The sequence below is a fragment of the Colias croceus genome, chromosome 17 (genome assembly GCF_905220415.1).
Source record: "Colias croceus chromosome 17, ilColCroc2.1".
NCBI classification, from domain to species: Eukaryota; Metazoa; Arthropoda; class Insecta; order Lepidoptera; family Pieridae; genus Colias; species Colias croceus.
This window is the reverse complement of record NC_059553.1, coordinates 1323980-1346967: the sequence shown is the minus strand read 5'-3', so window position 1 is coordinate 1346967 and position 22988 is coordinate 1323980. Positions and strand designations below refer to the sequence as shown.

The window sequence follows — 22988 nt, the reverse complement described above, 5'->3', positions numbered from 1 at the left end:
CAACGAATATACCCTAACCCACCTCTTATCCAAACCATGACTATGCTAAATGACGTTCAGTCAATGCATTGAATGTTACATTAATCAAATTGACGAGTTGTCCTTTAGTCATTCAATTAAATGTCGTCATTCGCTGAACGCGCTAGTCATTCAATCAAATAACAGGTTCAACCAGATGACTGCGACATATAAATTTTAGCGTTTATAAAATCAGTAAAATAAAATAAGAATAGTATATGAGGATACATTAAAAAAAAAATGACATAGCCAAATAAAAAACATTCAGCTCATGTTTTCTCTAAATCTTTCTTTAATAACTGTATTTTTAAAAGAAGCTGTTGTTTTTCTAATTCAAAGATGATATCTTTATGTTTTAGATCTTGTTCTAAAAGCTTTCGTTGTATTATTTTCTGGTGTAGCTCCTCTGTTCTTATTTTCATTTGAATCTTTGCTATTTCATGTTTTTCTTCAGCTAATTCATCGAAAGGCATTTCTTCTTTTGATTTACCTGCAACACATAGAAAATAAATATATAATCGCATATAAAAACAATGCTTTTAAAATCAAAACCTCAACAATGTTTATTCTTAATCTTCTTCAGTACAATTTTAATTATACAAGTTTTTATAACTTACTTCGAAATATTGGTGTCCTTTCTGCACATAGTTTCTTTTTGGGAGGTTCGCTTTCCTGTTTTTGTATTATATTATCTTTACGTGACTCTGCAAATCAAAAGAAAAATAAGTTATGTATAATCCATACTAATAATAATATTATGAACTAGCTTCCGCCCGCGACTCCGTCCGCGCGGATGTCGGTCTTCGCGTGGATGGTTTATTTCTCCATTTTGAGTAGGTACTGACAATAAAATCTTATAAATATGTATTGGACCCAATTCCCAAATACGGCTAGGCCTATAATAATACGCAACGTGTGTTCGCGGTTCTACGGAACAACGTCTATGGATAAAACTGAAAAAATTAAGATTAATTTTTTCTACGTATTTTTCCAGGATAAAAAGTATCCTATTTTACGCCCAGGATAATAAGGTATAATTATACCAAGTTTCATCGAAATCGAACCGCTAGTTTTCACGTGATGCCTTCACATACAGACAGACAGACAGACAGACAGACAGACAAAAATTTTTTTAATCACATATTTGGGTTTGGTATCGATCCAGTAACACCCCCTGCTATTTATTTTTTCAATATTTTCAATGTACAGAATTGACCCTTCTACAGATTTATTATATGTATAGATGTAACTCTGTAACTCTGTCTGTCTGTTACTCAATCACGTCTAAATTACTGAACCAATTTGCATGAAATTTGGTGTAGAGATATTTTAATACCCGAGAAAGGACATAGGCTACTTTTTACCCCGGGAAATAGGATAGGTTTTATCCCGGAAATCCCACGGGAACGGGAACTATGCGGGTATTTCTTTGACTGCGCGGGCGAAGCTGCGGGTGGAAAGCTAGTTTTACCTATATATGTGCATAATTTAAAATATAATTTGTCAAACCATTAGTAAGAACATTAGGAGCATTGCTTTCTTCCACACCAGGCACTCGTTTTATAACAGTATGGGTAGTACCTGTAGATGAAAGGTCGTTATTTTTAAAGATTTTTTTAAAGCATTAAAATGTTTTTGTTTGAAAAATTCCAAATAATAGAAAAAATCGACTATAGTCACCAGTACTTATAAGGTAAGTATGTATTCTTAAAAAAAAATCTTTCTAAGGTACAAAATTTAAAGTCGTGTCACCTACTTGGTAGACCCGAATCGGAGTCAAACTGACTTTCATTGCTATCGACAGAAAGGCGCATAATTTCTTTCACTTTCTCTTCTGCAATCGTAAGTTTTTTAGTTCCTCCACTTTTATAGAACTCTGCTATCTTTTTTCTAGTGTCCCTTTTTATAGCTTCATACTTAATTTTTAAATGTTTGTGGTCGCGAAAAACAGAATTAGTCACACTGTTGAATGCCTTTTCGATGTCTTTCCAAGCTTTTTCTTTCTCTTGCCAAGTACTGGCGTCGCTTCGTTTACTCTCAATAATATATCTTCTTGCTTCGATTAATGATAGCAGGAGGTGCGTTTCGTCTTGCGAGAAATTTGTGCTTCTTTCGCGTTTCTGCTTTTCCATTTTGTACGAACAAAAACTTTAAAAGTAACGTTGTAAACAATGACACAACAAATCACAACAAATCATCAGACACAATTAGGCGAATCACCAATAATTTAGAAACAAACTTTTTAGTAATTATGCTTTTAATAATGTTTGAATTCACAAAAATAAACGTATTATTAATAAATAGATAAAAGCGAGGTTAGCGTCTCAACAACTATTAAGTGACTGATATTTTTATCAACCGGATATGTTATCAGCGAGTATAAAAGTCGCTGACACAAAAACACGTTATCAGAGGCCCATATCTGTTACATACCGGTAAATAACAGATAACCATCTGAAACTTCATAATATGAAACATGTGGAATCTTTAATTAATTAATATTAGATGTACTTTTTTATACTCTATAGTGTATCACAAATTAACGTACTACGATATTTCACTGTTCTTATGATGTTTATAATTGGTGCTGTTCAAAAAAATCTGTTCCCAGCGTATAGCACTCCCTACGCTTTGTACTACTGTAAATATTTGATTATTTTCACATTCCATCTTGACAAAGGCCTCCCTCAAGGATTTCCAGTACGACCGGGCCTTTGTCCAGCAGTGGACGTCCCACGGCTGAAACGAACGAACATTCCATCTAACATGCGGTGTTCCCAAACAACTAAGACATTGGGGCCTTCAAGAAGAGAGCTTATTTGTCCATAAAAGGCCGACAAAGCACCTGTGCACAGGCCACTTCTAGTGTTACAAGTGTTTATGGGTGGTGGTGGCCACTTAACATCGGGTAGCCCACCCGGTTCCTTTGCTTGCTCTGACATAAAAAAAAACCATGTTGCTTACCCCACAGATCCCGGAAGCGTGGGGCACAGTGAAGGTAACAGCCCGCGGCGCCGGTTACGCCATACTGCAGATGGCGGTGCAGTACAACGTGGATGCGGCGCGGTTCCAAACGCCCCCGCCCGCGCGGGCGTTCGACCTGCGGACACGCGCGCACTATCACGGGAGGAATCAGTCGCATATCGACTATCAGACTTGTGCTAGGTGAGTGCAAAACGTATTAATATGCCTTTCGATTTAATTGTAGATGTTTTAATAGCCCTTTTCAGTTTAGTTAAAAAATAGGTACTTACTTATATATTTATAAATTTTCTATAAAGTATGTAAAATAACAAGTAAGTAAATAAGAGCAGTAATTACGTGTGTACATATCTATAATATAAAAATGAATCGCAAAATGTGTTGGTAAGCGCATAACTCGAGAACGGCTGAACCGATTTCGATAATTTATTTTTTATTATATTCCTTGAAGTACGAGGATGGTTCTTATGGAGAGAAAACGTAAACATGTACCACGGGCGAAGCCGGGGCGGACCGCTAGTTTAATATAAATGCATGATTTTGTAGCAGAAATAAAAGTAAAAAAAAAAATGAAAAAGAAAACACTGTTTTAGAATCTTGTAATGTTAATAGAAACTTTGCGTGTGTGCAAGTTTAAGTTGGAGTTGACGTATTACGTCAGATATATGTAAATTTTAGTGTGTACGTATGAGTAGACGCACCGTACTGCAACATATCTATCGATATGTGGTAATTAATTTATCCATATAAAAGGGACAAGTCTCTTGAATAGCAACGCAACGGTTGATAGGTATGTGAAATCTTTGTGGTTTTTGGTGTACTTAATTTATGTAAAACATGTATTTCACTACATAGTATAAAACAAAGTCGCTTTCTCTGTCCCTATGTCCCTTTGTATGCTTAAATCTTTAAAACTACGCAACGGATTTTGATGCGGTTTTGTTTAATAGATAGAGTGATTCAAGAGGAAGGTTTGAGTATATAATTTACTAGATTTCCGCCCGCGGCTTCGCCCGCGTTTGCAAAGGAAAACCCGCATAGTTCCCGTTCCCGTGGATTTCCGGGATAAAAACTGTCCTATGTGTTAATCCAAGTTACCCTCTATATGTGTGCTAAATTTCATTGTAATCGGTTCAGTAGTTTTTACGTGAAAGAGTAACAAGCATCCATACATCCATACATCCATACAAACTTTCGCCTTTATAATATATATTAGATTAGGTTTTAGACAAAGCGGGCGAAGCCGCGGGCGGTAAGCTAGTTCTAATATAAAAGATTGAGTTAAGCACATACAACCAACAATATCCCCTCTTCCAGCTGGACGCTCCTATCGGAGTCCCCCCGGTCCGGGCAAGCGGTGCTAGAAGTGGGCGTGCCCACGGGGTACTTAGTGCAACAACAACGCCTCGACGCGTACGTGCTGGCGCGGAAAGTGCCGCACTTGCAGCGGGCCAAGTACACGCCCACCAAACTTGTGTTTTATTTCGATTATGTGAGTATAAGCGGGTGAAAATAATAAAAGTAGTATAAATAAATACGCTTTAATAAGATCAATGAAATTATTGTTTTGTCATTGATCTTTCAATTGTACACAGTTTGAAATAAATCATACAAGTGAAGCTTATAAAATGTGTTTAAAAAATTAGGAATCATAGGAACTTCCGATTAAAGTGAAATTTCGTGCATCGTCTCTAGAAAATGAAAACGTCGTTTCATACGAATTATTTCATTTTTCATAGATTTGATTCATAATCTATTACGAAAACAGTAGAAGCTGAATTTGATATTTTTGTTTTTATGGCATTGAAATGCTTTATAATTTATATTTAATATAAATTTATGAACAATAGAAAAAAAAAATCGATCACGAAGCGGGAGTCAGGCGTCCGCCCTGGATCGCCGTAAAATGCGGGTTCGAGTCCCGCCTCGTGATCGAATTTTTTCTACTGTTTATAAATTTACAATAGAAATTCTCAAAATGTTTTATTCAATAACATTATATATTTTTACAACAGTTGGAGCAAGAAACAACGTGCGTGAACTTCACACTGGAACGTTGGCACCCGGTGGCCAACATGTCGCGGTATCTCGCGATACGGGTCTACGATTATTACGCACCGGGTATGGATATTTTTATTATTTTTTTTTTTTTACATTTAGTTTATTATACGACAAATACAAACTTCGTGTTAATCAAATTCAAACTAACTCGACTAAAAAGTTTTTTTAAAATTACAGACATAATATATTTGTTTTTATATGTACAGTGTAGCTAGAGCACCTTTTTATTTATGACCTTTTTTTTTAAATAACCGCCAACATTTTATTTTCGAGTATGCATATTATGAGAATAGATAGAAATATTCTTTGTGAAAAGTATCCTGGCAAAATTTACCGGGTCAGCAATTTACGAGTATCTTTACATGAAGTATAACTTATATTAAACCTATTGTAAGAAATAAGACGGGAAGTCGGGTTAAATATTAGTTTGAATGTAGTAAGAATAGTTGTAGTTGATAACAAAACGCAGCAAGTCAACGGCTATTAGCAAAGTGAAGGTAGTTGGGTCGAATGTCGTATAAACTTACTTAAAAATCACATTTACTGTAATTTATAATAGTAAAGTAGAATTTATGCTTATTTTGTATAAATATTACATGATATTAACTAAAACTAGAGAAATAAGTTAATTTAATTTAAGATAGCATGTAACTCATTTTAAGTGAACAAACTGTTCTTATGAGTAATAAAGTCTTTAAACCTATAAACAACGTCCGAGCCCCTAGGCACGATTCGTACGAATGCGCCACGAGTCAAAGGAACGCGGCATTTTATAGTATTCGACAGCTAAACATGTCTTGACAGGCAATAGTGACAACTATAATGACAACTATTCATCCACAAAAATATTAAATCAAAAATTACGTCTAACACTATAATTCCAGAACGATTCAACGAGACGATATTCGACGCACTACCAACGTACCTACTGAACATTTGCGAAGTGTGCGGCTCGTCGCAGTGCCCGTACTGCGCGGTGTACAACGCGGCTCGCGTCGCATTCGCTTCGCTTTCGCTTCTCGCGCTCTGCGTGCTCGCGAGCGTGCTGGCGGGAGGGCAAAGGGCGGACGATTTTGTACGGTGGTGATTTTGATGATAAATTAAGTATATTTGTGGTTTTTTTTTCAGGTGTAGAGTGGTTCAGTTTGATGAAATGTTCAGGTATAACTGAATAGTTTAAAAATTTAATGTCTAGAAAAAAAATGAAAACAAATATTTGAAGAATTGACAAGATATGTTTGCAAAAAATACGTATTTTTATACGTCCTGAACTTGGTAACTAAAATAATATGTAAAAGAAAATAGAATTGGTCGCAAAAAATACCTACCTATTTTTTATACTTACGTCACAAATTTGACGTCTTGTAAAATAAAATTTAATCCTAGTGAATCACTCTGTATACTGAATCTTAATTTTGTTACTGTATTAATATCTTCGTCCTGCACATTATTAGGACCTCCAAGTGACTATTTAGTGCATTTATTATAATATGACACTAATTAATTAATAAAATAAAAAAGGCATGATCGTTTGCAAGTTAATCATAACAAATTATTTAATCAATAAAGAATTACATCTATAAAGAAGTTATTTTGGCTCTCTAAAAATTTATAACACGACATGCCAAAAACGTGAAAAACTTATAAAAGTAAAAGACAATAAATTAAAAAAAAGACATTAAAATTATGGAACCTAAAACAATAATTAAAAAGCATATCATATTTAATTAAACGTGCAATTTTAAAATATATAAGACGTCTTTTCAGGTTGTATATTTAAAGTTACATGATACTATGAAATGAAAAGTTATTTAATAACATAATGAAGTTATATGCGTTTTGTAGATAATTCTGTATCTATCATTTTATTAACCACCGGTTAGATTATATTTATATGTATTTTTTGTTATTTCTGACTACAACAGTGAACAAAATTCTTTTAATTTTGAAGATCATAAGTAGAAAAATCTCCATTCCATTTTAGCGTTAGTATTAAAAAGAGGTGTTCACTTAGCGTAAGATCAATACATTTTTATTGTAATATAATTTCTCTAAATAAACATGCCTGTGTATATAACGTTATGTTTTGTTGCAAGATTTTGTAACAAAATTGCGCTTTACCAAATCATTTCGCTTTTTAAAGAAATCTGTTTTCATTTTTTACAATTTTGCTTTTTTTTTCTTTACTAAACAGGTGCTTTTTGAATGCGCGAATCAATTTGAGACTTGCTTACGAATGCCTACTTATATAAAAGACTAATTTACAATTATTTTTACAACTTTATAAGTCATTATATTGCATACAGAAAAATGATAAGTATAATAGCATGAAATGCAACCTTGCCCTTAAGTCTTAAAAGGCAAAGTGCATCCACACTTTATGTATATAATATTAAGCGTAGTTATTATAAGTTTTATATAAGAAAAATATTTTTTAAATTTACCCATTTATATACGAAAAGCACATGTCAATAAATTTGCCTTATTAATTTAAAATTGGATGACACTTAGATTTAAATTTTAGATATATGATGACAAAATTGTAAGCCAATTGTAATTTTGTATGAGAAAAATTATTTTTACACTAAAAAGAGGTAGATTTATTTGTAGAATACGTATATTTTCCAAGTATGTACAAATTAAAACCCGTCCAGACATAAAATTAACAGCAAAATTCTGTTTAAAATACCGTCTAGAGTTTAAATATGTCTAAAATCGTTTTTATCATTGTTTATTTTATAAAAAACTAGCTTCCGCCCAAGACATTGTACGTGCATCCCCGTTTTTCCCCGTTCCCGCAAGAATTTCGGGAAATCCTTTCTTAGGGGACGCCTACTTTATGACATCTACCTGCATGCCAAATTTCAGCCCGATACGTCCAGTGGAATGGGCTGTGCGATGATAGATCACTATATCCTATACCTATATACCTTTGAGTTTTATATATATATAAATGTATTTTCTTGCATGATAATTAAGATTAACGTACTATAGTACAATATACAAGTATTGATTCCATGTCACCTCATCCAATATATCTATTTACTCAGATACTCCCATTATCCTTTTACTAAGCATCTTATATATTATAATTCTTTATTGAAATCGGTATTAATGTATTTTGCATATATCATGTAGGTTCCTTTTTTTAATCATATTCACAAATGTATTAACTCTCTGTCTATGTTTCTATGTAATAAAGAATCTCTATATGAAGTTTCATATAATATTGTGTTTATGTATATAAAAAATTAAGAGAAAGAACATTATTAAATTTAGTACAAAAAATACACTACATATTTGAATGTATATCATTCAATTTTTACAACTTTTACAATATTATTTATTTGTAAATAATATTGTAAAAGTTGTAAGGTAAAGTTAAAAAAGGTAAATCTTTTAGAAGAATATTACAAGTTTTTACTTCCTAGAATGCTTTAAGTACATAATATTATATGAAATTCTATATAGTGATAATGTATATTGCGGAAGGTTTTTATAAAATAAGCTAGACAGAGTCAAACATATGAAAGGTAATTAGTTTGTATCAATACAAATATTTACCTGCCTCTGATTTAATTTTACCTTACCTTTCTATATAATAAAATATATAAAAAAATAGCGATCATTGCTTTTTGTACCAGTGTATTGAATCTCATGTAGTGACAATATTCATGTTACTTAATTTGTTTCCGTCCAAATTTACCAATGACTGATTTTTCTTTGTATTTTAGAATGTGTGTAATATTTTATGATTTGTAATGTAACATTTGTAGGAGTGAAATCTCTGAGTAAAGATTTATTTTTAATAAAGAGTTCGAAAAATTATATTTGTTTTCTTTGTATAACCTACCTATCCTATCCTACTAATTACTATATCCATTTAGTTAAATTGTCTGAATAATAATTGAACATACATAATATTAGATTGTCTTATATCTTGTAGCATACATCAGTCAAAATATTTTTTTTCTTCTCTACCACTCTAGATGTATATCCATATATTGAACAATATTCACAAATGGGAAATACTTGCAAACTAGTGCATCAGATTCACCAATAACTTAGTCAAAAATATTGATAAATTATTGCTCATGCCTACTTCAACTGTAATTATTAGATGTTTAAAAAGTAAAGAACTGTTTATTATAATATCTTGTTGGAAATTGTTACAAAGAGACATTTTAAAAACCAATCTAGTTATAGACAATGAATAAAGTTTATTTTATTTAATCTGATGTCTTTATTCCATGCTTACTTCACATTATCTAGAGATGGTTTTATATTATTATTTTACAATTTCATTAAATACTGGATTTGGATTTTGGACAAATATAGAAACTTTAGTTCTTTTCATTCTGTTCATATATCGATAATTAATACTCTACATAGTATTAACAGTATATTTATAAATGAAAATCATGTTAGTTACAACATTTCTACTTTATAAGACATCAATAACTCAATGTCTACTTTAGATTCATCTCCTTGGATTACAATAAAGGTTCTAGCGGAGGAAGCCAGGCAAGTAACTTTTGTAAGTCATGTATTTCCATTCATTGCAATCTTGCAATCTCTTTACAACAAGCAAGAATTTATTATTTATCTCATTGTGAGATTGCAAGTTACAAAATATTAGTTAGAAATATATTGCACATCAAAAAAGGGTAACAAACTTTTGTTTGCAAGAAAACACATAATAATTTAAATAATTTATTGTTAGTTATTCCTATATAGTAACACAAATTTGACTAAATAATAACACTCCTATTGTCTCTTCTTAATTTGTTTTGCTTTAGAAGTGGATGCTTTAGCACCACCATTGAATAATGATGTGATCATCTCGGACATCTCTGGAAGTTCAGACATTTTAGCCATATTGCTTATTTGCTTCAAGTCCTCCTTTGTTTCTGGGTCATTCATCATTTTGGGTAAAATCATGATGAGCAGTAATGGGAGCACCATCATAATAACCATCGGGTTGAACAAGAAGTCTGTCAACCTCCATTGTTCTCTTACTTGGAAATATCTGAACTTTGTGAATGCCTTCATTTTGAGAGGATAAGGAACTTGTATTACCTGCGATGTTTGGATATAGTTAACTTTACGTGCTCTAAATTTGCCTTTGGAATTAATTTCTACGCGTACAGGCTCGTACATATAGTCAGGATGCGCAATTTCAACCACGTATGAACCAGAAGGGACATTGTGTATACTAAAGGAGCCGTCGTTTTTAATAAATCCAATGTATTCACCACCGTTTACGTGTATTCTTGTATCTACTTGCCAATTACTAGTATCTTGTTCTTCTGGTGGAAACACTCGGCCTTCGATGACATATCTACCAACACCAACTTCGTCTTCCATAGAATTTACTGCGTATGATACATTTGCTAAAAGCAACAGCGTTACGGTCGAAATAAATATTCGTAACATTGTTTTGTTCATTTCACGTGATGATAATGAAAATCTGATTTTAGATGATCGAATCACACAATTAATGTAAACTTTTCTATCATTGATTCATTAATGTCACTGTCATAATGATGTATGTCAATAGTCACATTCCTTTTTATTTGGTAGACTTTGGGTAGACTACAAGCCTTTTGGTTCGATTTATTCGAAGATATGGCAACAGGTAGCAGACTTGAGGTTTTACAAGAGGTTTTCACCACGTTTTCACTTTTCAAACACATCAAAATTAATTTTATTAAACTTCTCTTTTCATAATGCTCTAAAAATATATAATAACTAGCTTTCCGCCCGCGGCTTCACCCGCGTTTTGAAAGAAAAACCCTCATAGTTTCTGTTCCCGTGGGATTTCTGGGATTGCGTCATTTTCCCGGGATAAAAAGTAGCCTATGTCCTTTCTCGGGTATCAAAATATCTCCATACCAAATTTCATGAAAATTTGTTCAGTAGTTTAGGCGTGATTGAGTAACAGACAGACAGACAGAGTTACTTTCGCATTTATAATATTAAGTATGGAATGCTCTAAAAATATATAATAACTAATTTTGTAGGATTGCTCGGCGGCTCAAACTCGATGGTCTTTTTTTTTGTGTCCTCACACAAAAAGGACTCCACGGCTCAAGCATTAACGATTAACAAGGAAGCTGAGGCTACACAAAGAATTTTATTAAATCGTTACCTTTCCGCAAACCAAGCATCCTAAGGTGTTCTATAAGTAATAAATAACTTTTATGTATTTGTTCGTCTGCTAGGCTTTCACCGTTCAAGCCCATAGGTACCGCCGATAATGTACGTTCTATATCTTACTTAAATTATTTAGCTGTCCAAAGCCTATATAAAAAATAAATAAAATTAAATATATTACAATAAGAATGATTTTATAAACCTACCTGTAATTGTACATTGAGAATAGTTATTTTTTAAATAATTCTTAAGTTAACGTACCTAACTCTACGTAACTATACTGTGTTTAAACCACAGGTTTAAATCAAACAAATCAAAGATTATAATGTATACTAAGATGTATACTGGGGTACTTTATAAAATACTAGATATGCCGCGCTGTTTCACCCGCAGGCGAACCCTAATTCCTAAATCCATTTCTTTAGCATATTTAAAATTTTGGCACATATTAAAGCTTCATCAATGCAGAGTATCATCAAAATCCGTTCAGTGATTTTTGTGTGAAAGAGTAACTAATTAACGTAACTAGTTACTAATCTATATCGTGTTAGTAGGATTGAAAATTATTTTTGTTTAGGTAATACCTGGTAAACTATTTCAGTTTATAAGTAAATTTATAAAGTAAATTATAAGTAATACACGTAGGGAAAAAATCTTGTGGTATCAATAATTAAGAACTTTACATAATAAATTAAATTATATTTTGCAATAAATTCTCATTATAAACCACCTATTTTTGTCACCTGATGGAATCTCTGTTGGCCTGTCTGCTATCAAAAGCAAAATTTCTAAAGTTCAAGTTTTCCAGAATCGCAATCCGAAAGGTTATCAAACCTTACGAAATCAATGAAGATTCAGAGCAATGTTGATAACACATGTATATCTTCGCATATACAAACAGCGCCCTAGGAGAAAATGGCCAGTGTAATTCAAGCTGCGTATCGAGTCGCTACAGATTAATGTGAATAAAATAATTATATGGATATTTCGCACAAAATGATACAGACTTTTCTATTTTTCGCGTGCCTCGGCATCGGGGCCGGGATGTCGGTTGTGAACCCGGGCCCCAAGTTCCCCCCCACTAAGGGAGAAGTGTGGCCCAAACCCCAAGAAGAAGCTAAAGAAATTAAGTATTATTCATTCAACCCTTCGCATTTTAGTGTTAAGGTATGTATCGAATACGAATATTTATTACCCGGTGTTTAAATGGAATATCATTTAGCTATGCAGTAGATTTTTTTACAATAAATAGTATTATTATCATTGATTGATGACTTAACCCGTAACAATTATTCAATTTTTTTGCAGTTATGATTGATCTAGTATGCGATTTGTGATTTAAATAAAATTATATGCTTGGCGCAATTATCGATTAAGTACCGGCTGAGTGCTCACTATCCTTGATGTTTGTGTTTGTTTGGCATGTTTAAACTGTGACTGTATCATAAAGTATTGTAAACAATATTTTATAAATAATCAATGCTGATTCAGGTTTTTCATTGATGATGCACTAAAATAGTTGCATTAATCATGTCGATAGTGATAGTTTTGCGAATGCGCGGAAGTAGTGAAAGTACCTAGGACAGAAGGCAGAAATTTTAGAAACCTTTCAGCATTCCAAAAAATATTTTTAGTCATATTCAATAACTTCTTGTTCCTTAAAAACTAGGATATTGGCCTATATCAGTATTATTTATATTCTACTAATTAGCTTTTACCCGCATTTCGCTCATATCGTAGTTAGGTACCTACTATATCTACGCGGGTGAAAAAAATAACAACTGCAGGGCATCTCATCTCATTATATGAGAAATATTCGGATTAAATTACAATAAAAATCATTATATCTGTTTTAGAATATAAGAACCTAATGGAACTGATTAAAATTGTTTACACATTATTTTCTCCCGAAGTTCAAAGAGCAAAAATATTTGTAAAATCGTCAATCGATATGATTAAAATGCACAGACAGTTAGGTACCTACGTATATCTTTTAGGTAAAAATTACTGTTTTTTCTAGATTATTATTAACTAGTTTTCCGCCCGCGGCTTCGCCCGCGCTTTCAATGAAAAACCAGCATAGTTCCCGTTCCCGTGGAATTTCCGGGATAAAACCTATCCTATATCCCGGGGTAAAAAGTAGCCCATGTCCTTTCTCGGGTATAAAAATATCTCTATACCAAATTTCATGCAAATTGGTTCAGTAGTTAAGGCGTGATTGAGTAACAGACAGAAAGACAGAGTTACTTTCGCATTTATAATATTAATAGTATGGATTTATCAATAAATAATTATTCTGATATTATTAACCAGGTACTTAGTTAGTGTGATTAGGTACATTTTTTTTTCTTAATCTTGTCCTATTCTGGTAGATACCTACTTATATCAATCCTCTCATCCTTTGTTTCTAATCGGTCAATCGAAGTGTTTGATCAAATAAATAAATATTTATATATTTACATTACAATAGTGTTGAGTGTTATCACTTATCACAGTATGCAACAATAAATCAATGTAAATAATTTATTGTAATATAATATTGAACGACGTTCGTTAAAAAAATCCCCGTTACTTATAAATTTACCCGATACTTGCATTGTTTCCATACCATATCGCTTTTTCTAAAACCATCACTGAGATGTGTTTGAGAAAATAAACGTAGAGCGTAGGCGTATGCGCAAAAATGTGTACCTATGTATCTTCCAATTCCCTTTTTTTTATTACCCACTAGCTGCTCCGCGGTTTCACCCGCGTGGCTCCACTTCTGTTGGTCTTAGCGTGATGATATAATATAGCCGATAGCCTTCCTTGATAAATGGACTATCCAACACCGAAAGAATTTTCAAATCGGACCAGTAGTTCTTGAGATTAGCGCGTTCAAACAAACATCCAAACTCTTCAGCTTTATAATATTAGTATAGATAAAATGTTGCTCCATGATATGCGACTAAATAAGTAATTAAATCACCCTCACAGGTCGTAGGACACAAGTGTGCGATACTCTCAAACGCGATAGAGAGATATTCATTCGTGGTCAAACACAAGATAGGCTCGACCCGGTCCCGTCGCGAGAGACGCAAGCGCAGGAACGGGCTGTCACACGATGAGAACTACCGGGGTCGGCTGCAGGAGCTCGAGGTGGACCTCACGGCGCCTTGCGAGGAATACCCGCATGTGGATATGGATGAGAGCTGTGAGTACATTGAACCCAAAAAAATTGCCAATTGCAATGCGCAATTTGCCAATTTTTATGTATGTGGGTGGGCTTTCAACCGATGTCCGATTGACGTGATTATTATTGTGAAGTTGGTGACGTACTGGTAAATCCTGATGCAAGTAGCTTACCATATAAAAGTCATGAATATTGAATATGCATTATGTTGCGATTTTAGATTTGAAGTTATGTAACTACCTACTAACTTTTTCGGTCGTGAATCTCTGGGAGCAGTAGAAGCATTCTGAAAATGGTAAAGTTTATAAGACTTTATTTTTTCGTTAATTAATACCTAATGATAGTAAAAAAATAAGTGCATATGTATTCACAAATACGCACATATTTAAAAAATCTAAACTATACCTACTATAGAGCCTACACCTTCCTGAAAAACCAACTTCCACCTTAAAGCCGGCAATACGATTGCAGTGAACCCAACGCTGTGATAGTCATGGGCAGCGTCTATCACCTACCACCAAGTGAGTCGCCTGCCCTATTGCTAGGTTTACTATTAAAAAAAAAATACATAAAAAGTATTATCATATCTGTAGGTATGCATCGGAAAATCCTGGGTTGCATTATCAGTGCAATGAAGTTATATGAAATAATGGTAATTAAATAGAAACACAATTTAAAGTATGTAGGCCTAATGTTTTACGGTAATCGTTATCTATAATGTAGAAATATTTATTTGTTTACCAAAACTAAACACAGATTACATAATTTTTGCCATTTCTTTCCCTTGATTGCGAATGTAAATAAGTTGTATGATGGGGTAAGCAAAATTTCTAATGTTTTATTTGGAAAAAAATAATAAGGAATAAGGAGATTGGAATTAAAAAGTTGCCTAGAATATCAAGACTGTTTCAATTCTGTTGCAGCAGTTTTCACTCAGATTGTATCGGATTTCTTCTCCATTGAACTATGACAACTTACGAAAAGAAAGTACATTATGTGAATTTTTACACAAACAATACTAAACTATAAATCATTTGTTTAATTGTCCCATTTCTTTTAAATTTTCAGTTTAGTGGAACATGGCATTGCTTAGCTGATTTTTTTTATTAAGCATAGATCCTTATAACTGACTTCTTGGCAATCCTTCATGGTGTATCTATCATCGAAGATAGTGTCCATTTGGCAAGATCTGTGGGCAAGATATAGAAAAATCGCTGAAATTATTGCGAATGAATCTAGTTCAGAAATTTAGGAATTTAATCCATTGTTTTTCCAGATAACCTGAATGTATCTGCAACTGCAGCATTACGGAGTCCCTCTATTTGGGGAATTATCAGAGGTCTCGAAACGTTCTCGCATCTCTTCTATCTTTCTGACGATCGAAATGTAAGCACGCATTTAGCAAAATTTACATATAAGTTTTGTCAAATAAGATCACCACCATCAGATATATAATATATTTTATAGACTACTAGCTTACCGCCCGCGGCTTCGCCCGCTTTCTCTAAAACTATTTGAAATTTAAACTATCCTATCTCTCAAGTTGGATCGAAACTGCACATGGTGTGCGAATTTTATTATAATCGGTTATGTGGTTTAGGAGTCCATTGAAGACAAACATTGTGACACGAGATTTATATAAGAAGATCGAATCGAACTTCAAATTTTCTTTCATTTCTGTGATTAAAAAAGTTGATCGTGCAGCGGCCACTATACACTTTGTAAAAATTGATAGCATATGAACTTAATAATAATTATCTAAAAAGCTGTAACATAAAAAGAGTCAAATACTTAGGCCATTTTCTCATCCTTTAGACAAGGATTTTCTTAATATTTCAATAACAACTGCGAAGATTAATCATATTCTCCTTTTTTTAGGAACTGCGCGTCAACAAAACGCAAATCATTGACTACCCGCAGTACTCCCACCGGGGCCTGCTGCTGGACACATCGCGGCACTACATCTCAGTGGCGAACATCTTGAAGACGCTAGACGCGATGGCGATGAACAAGATGAACGTATTCCACTGGCACATCGTGGATGATCAGAGTTTCCCGTACCAGAGTGAACGATTCCCGGAGTTGAGGTAAAATAAAAAATGGTGTGCGTTTTTTCTTTAAGGTTGATAATTGATATAGAATTTTGCTTAACGGCACTTGATTCCTATGTACTTTCTTTGGTGTAGCATAATTTCACCGAGAAACATATTTTGTTAATTCTTAAAAAGCGCTTTTCATGTTTGAATTTTCGATTGATTTCTGATCCGGCGTCTACTTCGCTATCTCGAATATTGCTTGTTTGATTTGAATGTTTTAAATATAATTTCAGTCAACAAGGCGCTTACGATCCGTCTATGGTATACACAAAGGACGACATAAAAATAATTGTTGATTACGCAAGAGACCGGGCGATTCGCGTTATTCCTGAATTTGATGTACCTGGTAATTTTATATGAATATTTTACCGATGCCGATAGATTGAACAAATCGCGATAGTCTGATGTTTGGTTCTCCATCATGCAATAATGACTGAATCGATAGTTCAGAAATACTATCATAATAGTCTCCAGCTTATGCAGTCATGTTCTGAAGCTAGATTTAACTTTTGTACACATTTATCTAAAAATATCTGACTCAAATACCTAAAACGTAATTTGCAATTTGCATATTCTCTCGGTAAAGTTTACCTTCATTTATAATGGGAAAATAAATATTTTTAGAGTTATTTTAGAGCCTTCTTTGACTTATTTTTATCATTATTCTTCATATCATCAGCATTTTCAGCAGTTACATTATTCTCTCATTTTCAGGACACACACGATCATGGGGTAACGCATACCCGAGTGTGCTCACGGAATGCTATCGAATGGACAAAGTGATTGGCCTGGGTCCCATGAACCCAACAAAGAACATCACGTATAAACTACTCCGGGACCTGTTCCAGGAGGTGCAGACCTGGTTCCCTGATAAATACTTCCACATTGGCGGTGATGAAGTGGAATTGGATTGCTGGTACGTTAAAAATTCTCGTCTTTACTGGACATTTTCCTTTGGCTCTCAATATATTATGATGAAATGGTTGATGTTTCGAAGGTTACAGATCCTGACTGTAGCTTGCCTTTATATTCTCGAGATAGCTCTTTTCGTAAAAAAGCATACAGCTCATTTTGTTACTTTTGAAAAAGACAGCCTGTTTCAGACTAGGGATCCCACCCGACTACGCTTCCCCATGTGTAAATCAAAATTATTTTGTGCCAATTGTCAAGGAATGGCTATAAAAATTTATAATCACTTTCCCGCAAATATAAGGAGTTGTAATCTTAATAAATTTAAATGGAGGATTGCTGCATTTCTTAAACAAAAATGCTTTTATACGGTAAATGAATTTCTAGCATATAAGATAAACGAGGACTTGGCTTAGGCTTAAATAAATAAAAATTGACATAATATTTATTTATAATAATTTTATTAATATAATTTTGCAATGTACCTATTGAGATCTAGTGTTGTGTGATATTGTATAATGTAATTGATAATTTAAGATATTTGATTTTGTAATATTATTTAATGTAATTTATAATTTAAATAATTTGCACGCTCAACTACGAGCAGAATGTCTAAGCACCTATACAATTTGTACCTCAGCTATATGTAACTACATTCAGCAAATAAAGACAATTTGAATTTGAATTTGAATTTGAATTTGAATTTGAAAAATAACATACAACTGAAAGAAATTGTGTCGTTTCTATTCTTCCTTTTTGTTCACTAAAGTTTAACTACTCACTAAAGTTTGTGTTTATTTTACTTCGATAAGTAAAATAAACACAAGATGGAAAAAGCGTTACTTAAATTTAATAATTCTTTAACTATATACATTTTTCACAATATGTAATTTTAAACGTGTAAGTCCACTTTTAAATATATGCATAAAAAAACGATTTACAGGAGATCGAACCCCGAACTCCGCGACTACATGAACAAGAACAACCTCACTGTGCCAGAGTTGCACGGGATCTTCATGTCCAACGCGATACCATTGCTAGCAAACGACTCGGAAGTTGTCGTTTGGCAGGTAATTACACTTCTATAAAAATACTTTAGTGTTTAAGCTACTGCATAGGCAGCATAGCTTATATCGCGGGCCTTGAGCGCGGGGACCGAATCGAGAAATTCCGTAACGAAAAATCCTCACGCTCCCCACTCCGACGGGCGGAGGTGTGGCTTGAAGGCATAGCATGCAATAACTTTACCGCGGCAGTCCCCGAGTGCCACACGTCGTTTTTTTATTTGTTTAAAATTTAAATGCAAAAAAAATATGTTTAAGCCAGATAATAATTGAAGACTACTACCCGCATTATCAACTTCTTTTTGCTTCCTTTTCTACTTTCTTGCCTAGCATCAAAATTAATGCACACACAAGGAATTGAATTTATAAATTGTCATGAAAAGCACAGCAAGCAATGCAAACTACCTTCAGCACAAGCCACGCAGCAATTGATTATATGCATGCATCCGCATTCATTTCAAAATACAAAAAAAATCTAATAATAAAACTACGTATATATTGGTCCATGGTATAACTTACAGCTATAATTATTAAATTATTTATAATTAATACAGGAAATAATTATTAAATTATAATATTTATTATCTATTTATACAGGAGGTATTCGACGAACACGTTCCTCTATCAAAAAAAACACTTGTGCAAGTCTGGAAGGGAAGTTGGATTAGCGAAATGGTCACGGTAAGGTTATATTACCAATTAGTTAACACGTTTTCATCATCAGTTATATGATATATCATTATCACTGATTATAGCCTAAACTTTTTAAATTTAAGCTATAATCAACTTCTGCCTAAGGTAGCCCAAGCATTAAGCACGGACTGGATGTCGCATGGCATCGCAATAATTTACGATATTAAAAGCAAAAGCAGTGTTATCGTAGATTATTATAAAATAAAAATTTGCATCACCTTTACAGTCTCACTGACGACAAATTCCAATGATGTTCAATCAAAATAAGTAAAATAAAGACAAAATGCGCTCAAAACGATCAGCAGGTATTTTTGTCTTGTATTTCTATTAAAATCCCATTTAAAAAGATCGATCGTTCGGTGTTTGAAATTTGAATGTTGCCAGTTGCCAGTTTACCAGTTTTTTTGGATACCTACAAGGTAACTACCCATAATCAGGGAGTATCGCTTTTTAATAATTGGTCCAGATACTTATTTTATTTAGCATAAATAATAATTGTCTCACCCAACAATGCTTCTGAATGACGTTGTTGGCAATTTATCAACAAACTCATGTACAAAAACTAACCTTTTGCACAGAATATTACGGCATACATAGTAGCCCTGGGAAAACTTCGTATTAACAGTGGCAATACCAAGTTAGGTGTGAAAGTGATAAAACACAACAATTTTCTTGTTACACGTCAAATGTTCATACCGAAATCTCCAGTGTATAAGATATAAGCTTCTTGGATACCTATGTTTAGTTTCATACATATTCTGATCAATACCTAAGTAAATGATGAATGATGAACAGTAAAAACAAACAATAATAACTTTGTTTTTTACTGTTCGATATATGTAAAATAAGTAATAAGATAAAAAAAATTCTAAACCTTGACCCTTGCAAAAGTTCCTTTAGAATTTCGGAAATATCTAAACAATAATTAATTTCATCAATACGCACAGATAAATTTAATTGTTAATCCAGGTGCTCACTGCGGGACATCGTTTGATCTTCTCGTCCACCTGGTATTTGGATGCACTGGGCAGCGGCTGGACGGACTACTACTGGGCTGATCCTCGCCAGATGGTGTATGATGTGACGTACAACAGGACGCTGCTTGAGAACATTGTTGGCGGCGAAGCGTGCATGTGGGGCGAGATGGTAGACGATAGGAATGTAATGAGCAGGTAAACTTGACCGCAACTAATATTTAGATATCTTTTTACTGTAAAAATATATAATATCTACTGAATCGTATTCAAATATTCCGCGCTTTGAACAACTAATATAGCAAACGCGAATAAGAGCAAATTTAGACAACTATTCATCAAACGGACATACAGTTAATTTATCTTTATAATATTTATTTTGTATGTGATGTTTTTCGAGATGTACGAATTTAATCTAATACAGGGTATGGCCAAGAGCAAGTGCAGTAGCTGAACGGCTGTGGAGCGCTAACACAATCGGCAGGCGGTCGGTCTTTGACACGATACCAGCAGAAGTTTATCACCGCATGGAAGAACATACCTGCAGGATGATTCGACGAGGCATTGATGCCCAACCACCCACTGGACCTGGCTTTTGTGTTGCTTAAGTTCTTAAGATATTATTTGTTATAAGTGTTTGATGCTCAAATAAATAAATTAAATTAGCGTATGATTATTTTATTTCTGTAATACCTAATTCTTAGCTTTAATAGCCATTTTCAAAAATTTATAGAAATATAAAATAATTATAAATACATATATCTGTTTATTTTAAACATTTCTTGTTATTATGCGAAAAACCTAAACTTACTGATGAACATGTGAAAGTAACTTGTTCTATGCTTACTGAAGTTACTGATGAACAGCTGATGAACATGTGAAAGTTTGTAACGATGCATAGATGTCTATTATTCTTTCGCGTAGAAACTAATGACGAAAACATACCTATAATAGTTTGCCCGTGGTTTCGTCCACGAGAGAAATCCTGTGGAGAAAGCACACGGCACAGTCTAGTAACATCTTATATTACTCTACTCTTTGAGTAACATTATGAATCAGCGATGTGCTAAGAGCAATTAACCTATAGAGTTCTTATATTAAGACAGAACAAAATACATATTTTCTAATCTACTTACTCTTAGTCAATAACAGCATAAGCCAGATTGAGATAGCGATAGAGTATCTGCACTGTCTTCAAACGTAGCGCGCCGGCAGTCAGTTTGTTTTCCAACCAGCTGGTGGGCTCAGTGCGTCAAGTGTTTTTAACGAAATATTTAGAAAATATAAAGTGAACAGTGTTTCTTTTTATTTGTCAGTGTGCTAAAATAACTATTGTATGTTTAGCAACCGGCCATCACTAGTCGAATGGGAGTTTTGGATAAAAACAATGTAAAAATATCTTTCCATCGGTAAGTGATTTTCAGCAAATTGATAAATATTTATGTTTTAAACCTATTTGAAGGTTTTATCAAGCGCTTTTTTGTAATTTTATGTTGTAACTGTAACATTTACCCACTTTATGGGGTTGTGAAATATAAAATAATGAAATAATTTTTAAAAAACGTCACAATAATATCACGTTTGGCATTTTGTTTACCACCGTAGTGTTGTAACACATCTAGCGTATATTATCGATTTATGACAAAAAATCTATTTCATATTAACGTTGATTTATTTATTTTGTTTCATAAATCAGATTTATATGTAGTTGTTGTTGCAAATAATAGATGTAAATTTTTTACCGCAGGAAAATAAAACATACCACGTGGTTGTTTTATTTGCACTATGTGTTTTAGTTTTCGTTTGTTGTTTATTAATTTCTCTTTCAGATTATTAATAAATTCATTTTGTTTTAGATTTCCAGAGCTAAATAAAAAATGGGTATAAAACGTGAGACATGAGTTGATTGGACGCCGCCACAATTTGCAATATTGTGTTCACTGCATTTCGAGCCTACTTGTTATCAAGATGGATACTCTAGAAGAATTGTGCAATCTTACGCTTACGTTTTTTTTTGTTCCTGTAGATAATAAATACATTTGATTAAAGAGAGTGAATTTTTATTTTGAAATTTTTTACACATAAGTTACCTACTTTAAATGTGTAACTATGTGAAAATTAAACGGTTGATTAAATGACAGTTCTCATAGATGAGAAACTACTATTGAAATACATACTTAATATACATGCGTTTTCAAAGAAAAACCCGCATAGTTCCCATTCCTGTTGGATTTACGGGATCAAAAGTAATTTTTCCAAATTTCATTGTAATCGGTTTAGTAGTATTCGCGTGAAAGAGTAACAAACATCCATCCTCACAAACTTTCGATTTATTAGTAGGATGTTAGGAAAATGTTTTCATTAAGACTGTCCTTTTATTAACTTGTTAAAATGCTGCATGATTCCTTCATGCTGACTGTGCCTTTCTCCTCACTCCTTTAACTTTATCATCATTTCCTTCTTTATTTTAAATTACATTTCAAGTTTTAAAATTTATTTTATAATGTACTAACTTTCCGCCCGCGTTTTTAAAGAAAATCCTGCACAGTTCCCGTTCACGTGGGATTTCCGGGATAAAACCTAACCTATGTGTGTATGTACAAAATTTCATTGTAATCGGTTCCGCAGTGAAAGAGTAACATCCCTTCTCACATAATTTCGCATTTATTATATACGTAGGATTAAACAAATAATGTATTCAACTGAAATTAATTATAAGTTTTGTTTTTTTATTATTTATTATTTCACGAAACCGTAAATGCAAAATACATTCACGATTTTATCGATTGAAGCACATCCCATCACTATCACCTTCTATCTATCTAAATACGTACCTATAGTAAAAATGGTGCCATGACTTAAG

General features: G+C 33.2%; 4 protein-coding genes across 5 annotated transcripts in view; 2 read left to right on the top strand and 2 right to left on the bottom strand.

Moving 5' to 3' along the window:
• LOC123699227 (CD109 antigen) overlaps positions 1–6778 on the top strand; it is a 33750-nt gene extending 26972 nt beyond the window's left edge. Inside the window, exons 30-33 of the mRNA XM_045646132.1 lie at positions 2990–3183; positions 4318–4492; positions 5016–5121; positions 5946–6778. Coding sequence (XP_045502088.1) covers positions 2990–3183; positions 4318–4492; positions 5016–5121; positions 5946–6148 — 678 coding nt within the window. The 3' untranslated portion in view covers positions 6149–6778. The remainder of the gene's footprint in view (positions 1–2989; positions 3184–4317; positions 4493–5015; positions 5122–5945) is intronic.
• On the bottom strand, positions 288–14902 carry LOC123699230 (myb/SANT-like DNA-binding domain-containing protein 3). 2 transcript variants are annotated; one of them, XR_006752503.1, is made up of 5 exons: positions 14799–14902; positions 14638–14675; positions 2983–3118; positions 636–722; positions 288–508 (listed from the first exon to the last, which is right to left on the bottom strand). XR_006752503.1 is itself a non-coding variant. In XM_045646136.1 (4 exons), the coding sequence occupies exons 1-4, from the start codon at positions 2148–2150 to the stop codon at positions 288–290; spliced, it is 756 nt and encodes a 251-aa protein (XP_045502092.1). In that variant the 5' UTR covers positions 2151–2198. The 2 variants fall into 2 exon arrangements, 1 of the variants encoding a protein (XP_045502092.1); XM_045646136.1 differs by lacking the exons at positions 2983–3118; positions 14638–14675; positions 14799–14902 and adding exons at positions 1528–1599; positions 1775–2198.
• Positions 9762–10581, bottom strand: LOC123699231 (ER membrane protein complex subunit 7). The gene has a single exon (XM_045646137.1). It carries the CDS (start codon positions 10507–10509, stop codon positions 9829–9831), a length of 681 nt encoding a protein of 226 aa, XP_045502093.1. The 5' UTR covers positions 10510–10581; the 3' UTR covers positions 9762–9828.
• Positions 12125–20791, top strand: LOC123699229 (beta-hexosaminidase subunit beta-like). The gene is made up of 10 exons (XM_045646135.1): positions 12125–12384; positions 14194–14410; positions 15666–15775; positions 16268–16476; positions 16719–16831; positions 17200–17401; positions 18338–18464; positions 19056–19139; positions 20121–20323; positions 20550–20791. The coding sequence occupies exons 1-10, from the start codon at positions 12196–12198 to the stop codon at positions 20731–20733; spliced, it is 1638 nt and encodes a 545-aa protein (XP_045502091.1). The 5' UTR covers positions 12125–12195; the 3' UTR covers positions 20734–20791.
• The last annotated feature ends 2197 nt before the right edge of the window (positions 20792–22988 follow it).

Excerpts from the sequence above, each read along its gene's own strand:
- LOC123699230 (XM_045646136.1), bottom strand. The coding sequence starts at position 2,150 with ATGGAAAAGCAGAAACGCGAAAGAAGCACAAATTTCTCGCAAGACGAA. Across the intron at positions 1,600-1,774 it reads CTCCGATTCGGGTCTACCAA|GTACTACCCATACTGTTATA; the intron begins GTAGGTGACACG and ends TTTCATCTACAG. Across the intron at positions 509-635 it reads AAGGACACCAATATTTCGAA|GTAAATCAAAAGAAGAAATG; the intron begins GTAAGTTATAAA and ends TATGTGTTGCAG.
- LOC123699231 (XM_045646137.1), bottom strand. The coding sequence starts at position 10,509 with ATGAACAAAACAATGTTACGAATATTTATTTCGACCGTAACGCTGTTG.
- LOC123699229 (XM_045646135.1), top strand. The coding sequence starts at position 12,196 with ATGGATATTTCGCACAAAATGATACAGACTTTTCTATTTTTCGCGTGC. Across the intron at positions 17,402-18,337 it reads GAAGTGGAATTGGATTGCTG|GAGATCGAACCCCGAACTCC; the intron begins GTACGTTAAAAA and ends AACGATTTACAG. Across the intron at positions 18,465-19,055 it reads CGGAAGTTGTCGTTTGGCAG|GAGGTATTCGACGAACACGT; the intron begins GTAATTACACTT and ends CTATTTATACAG.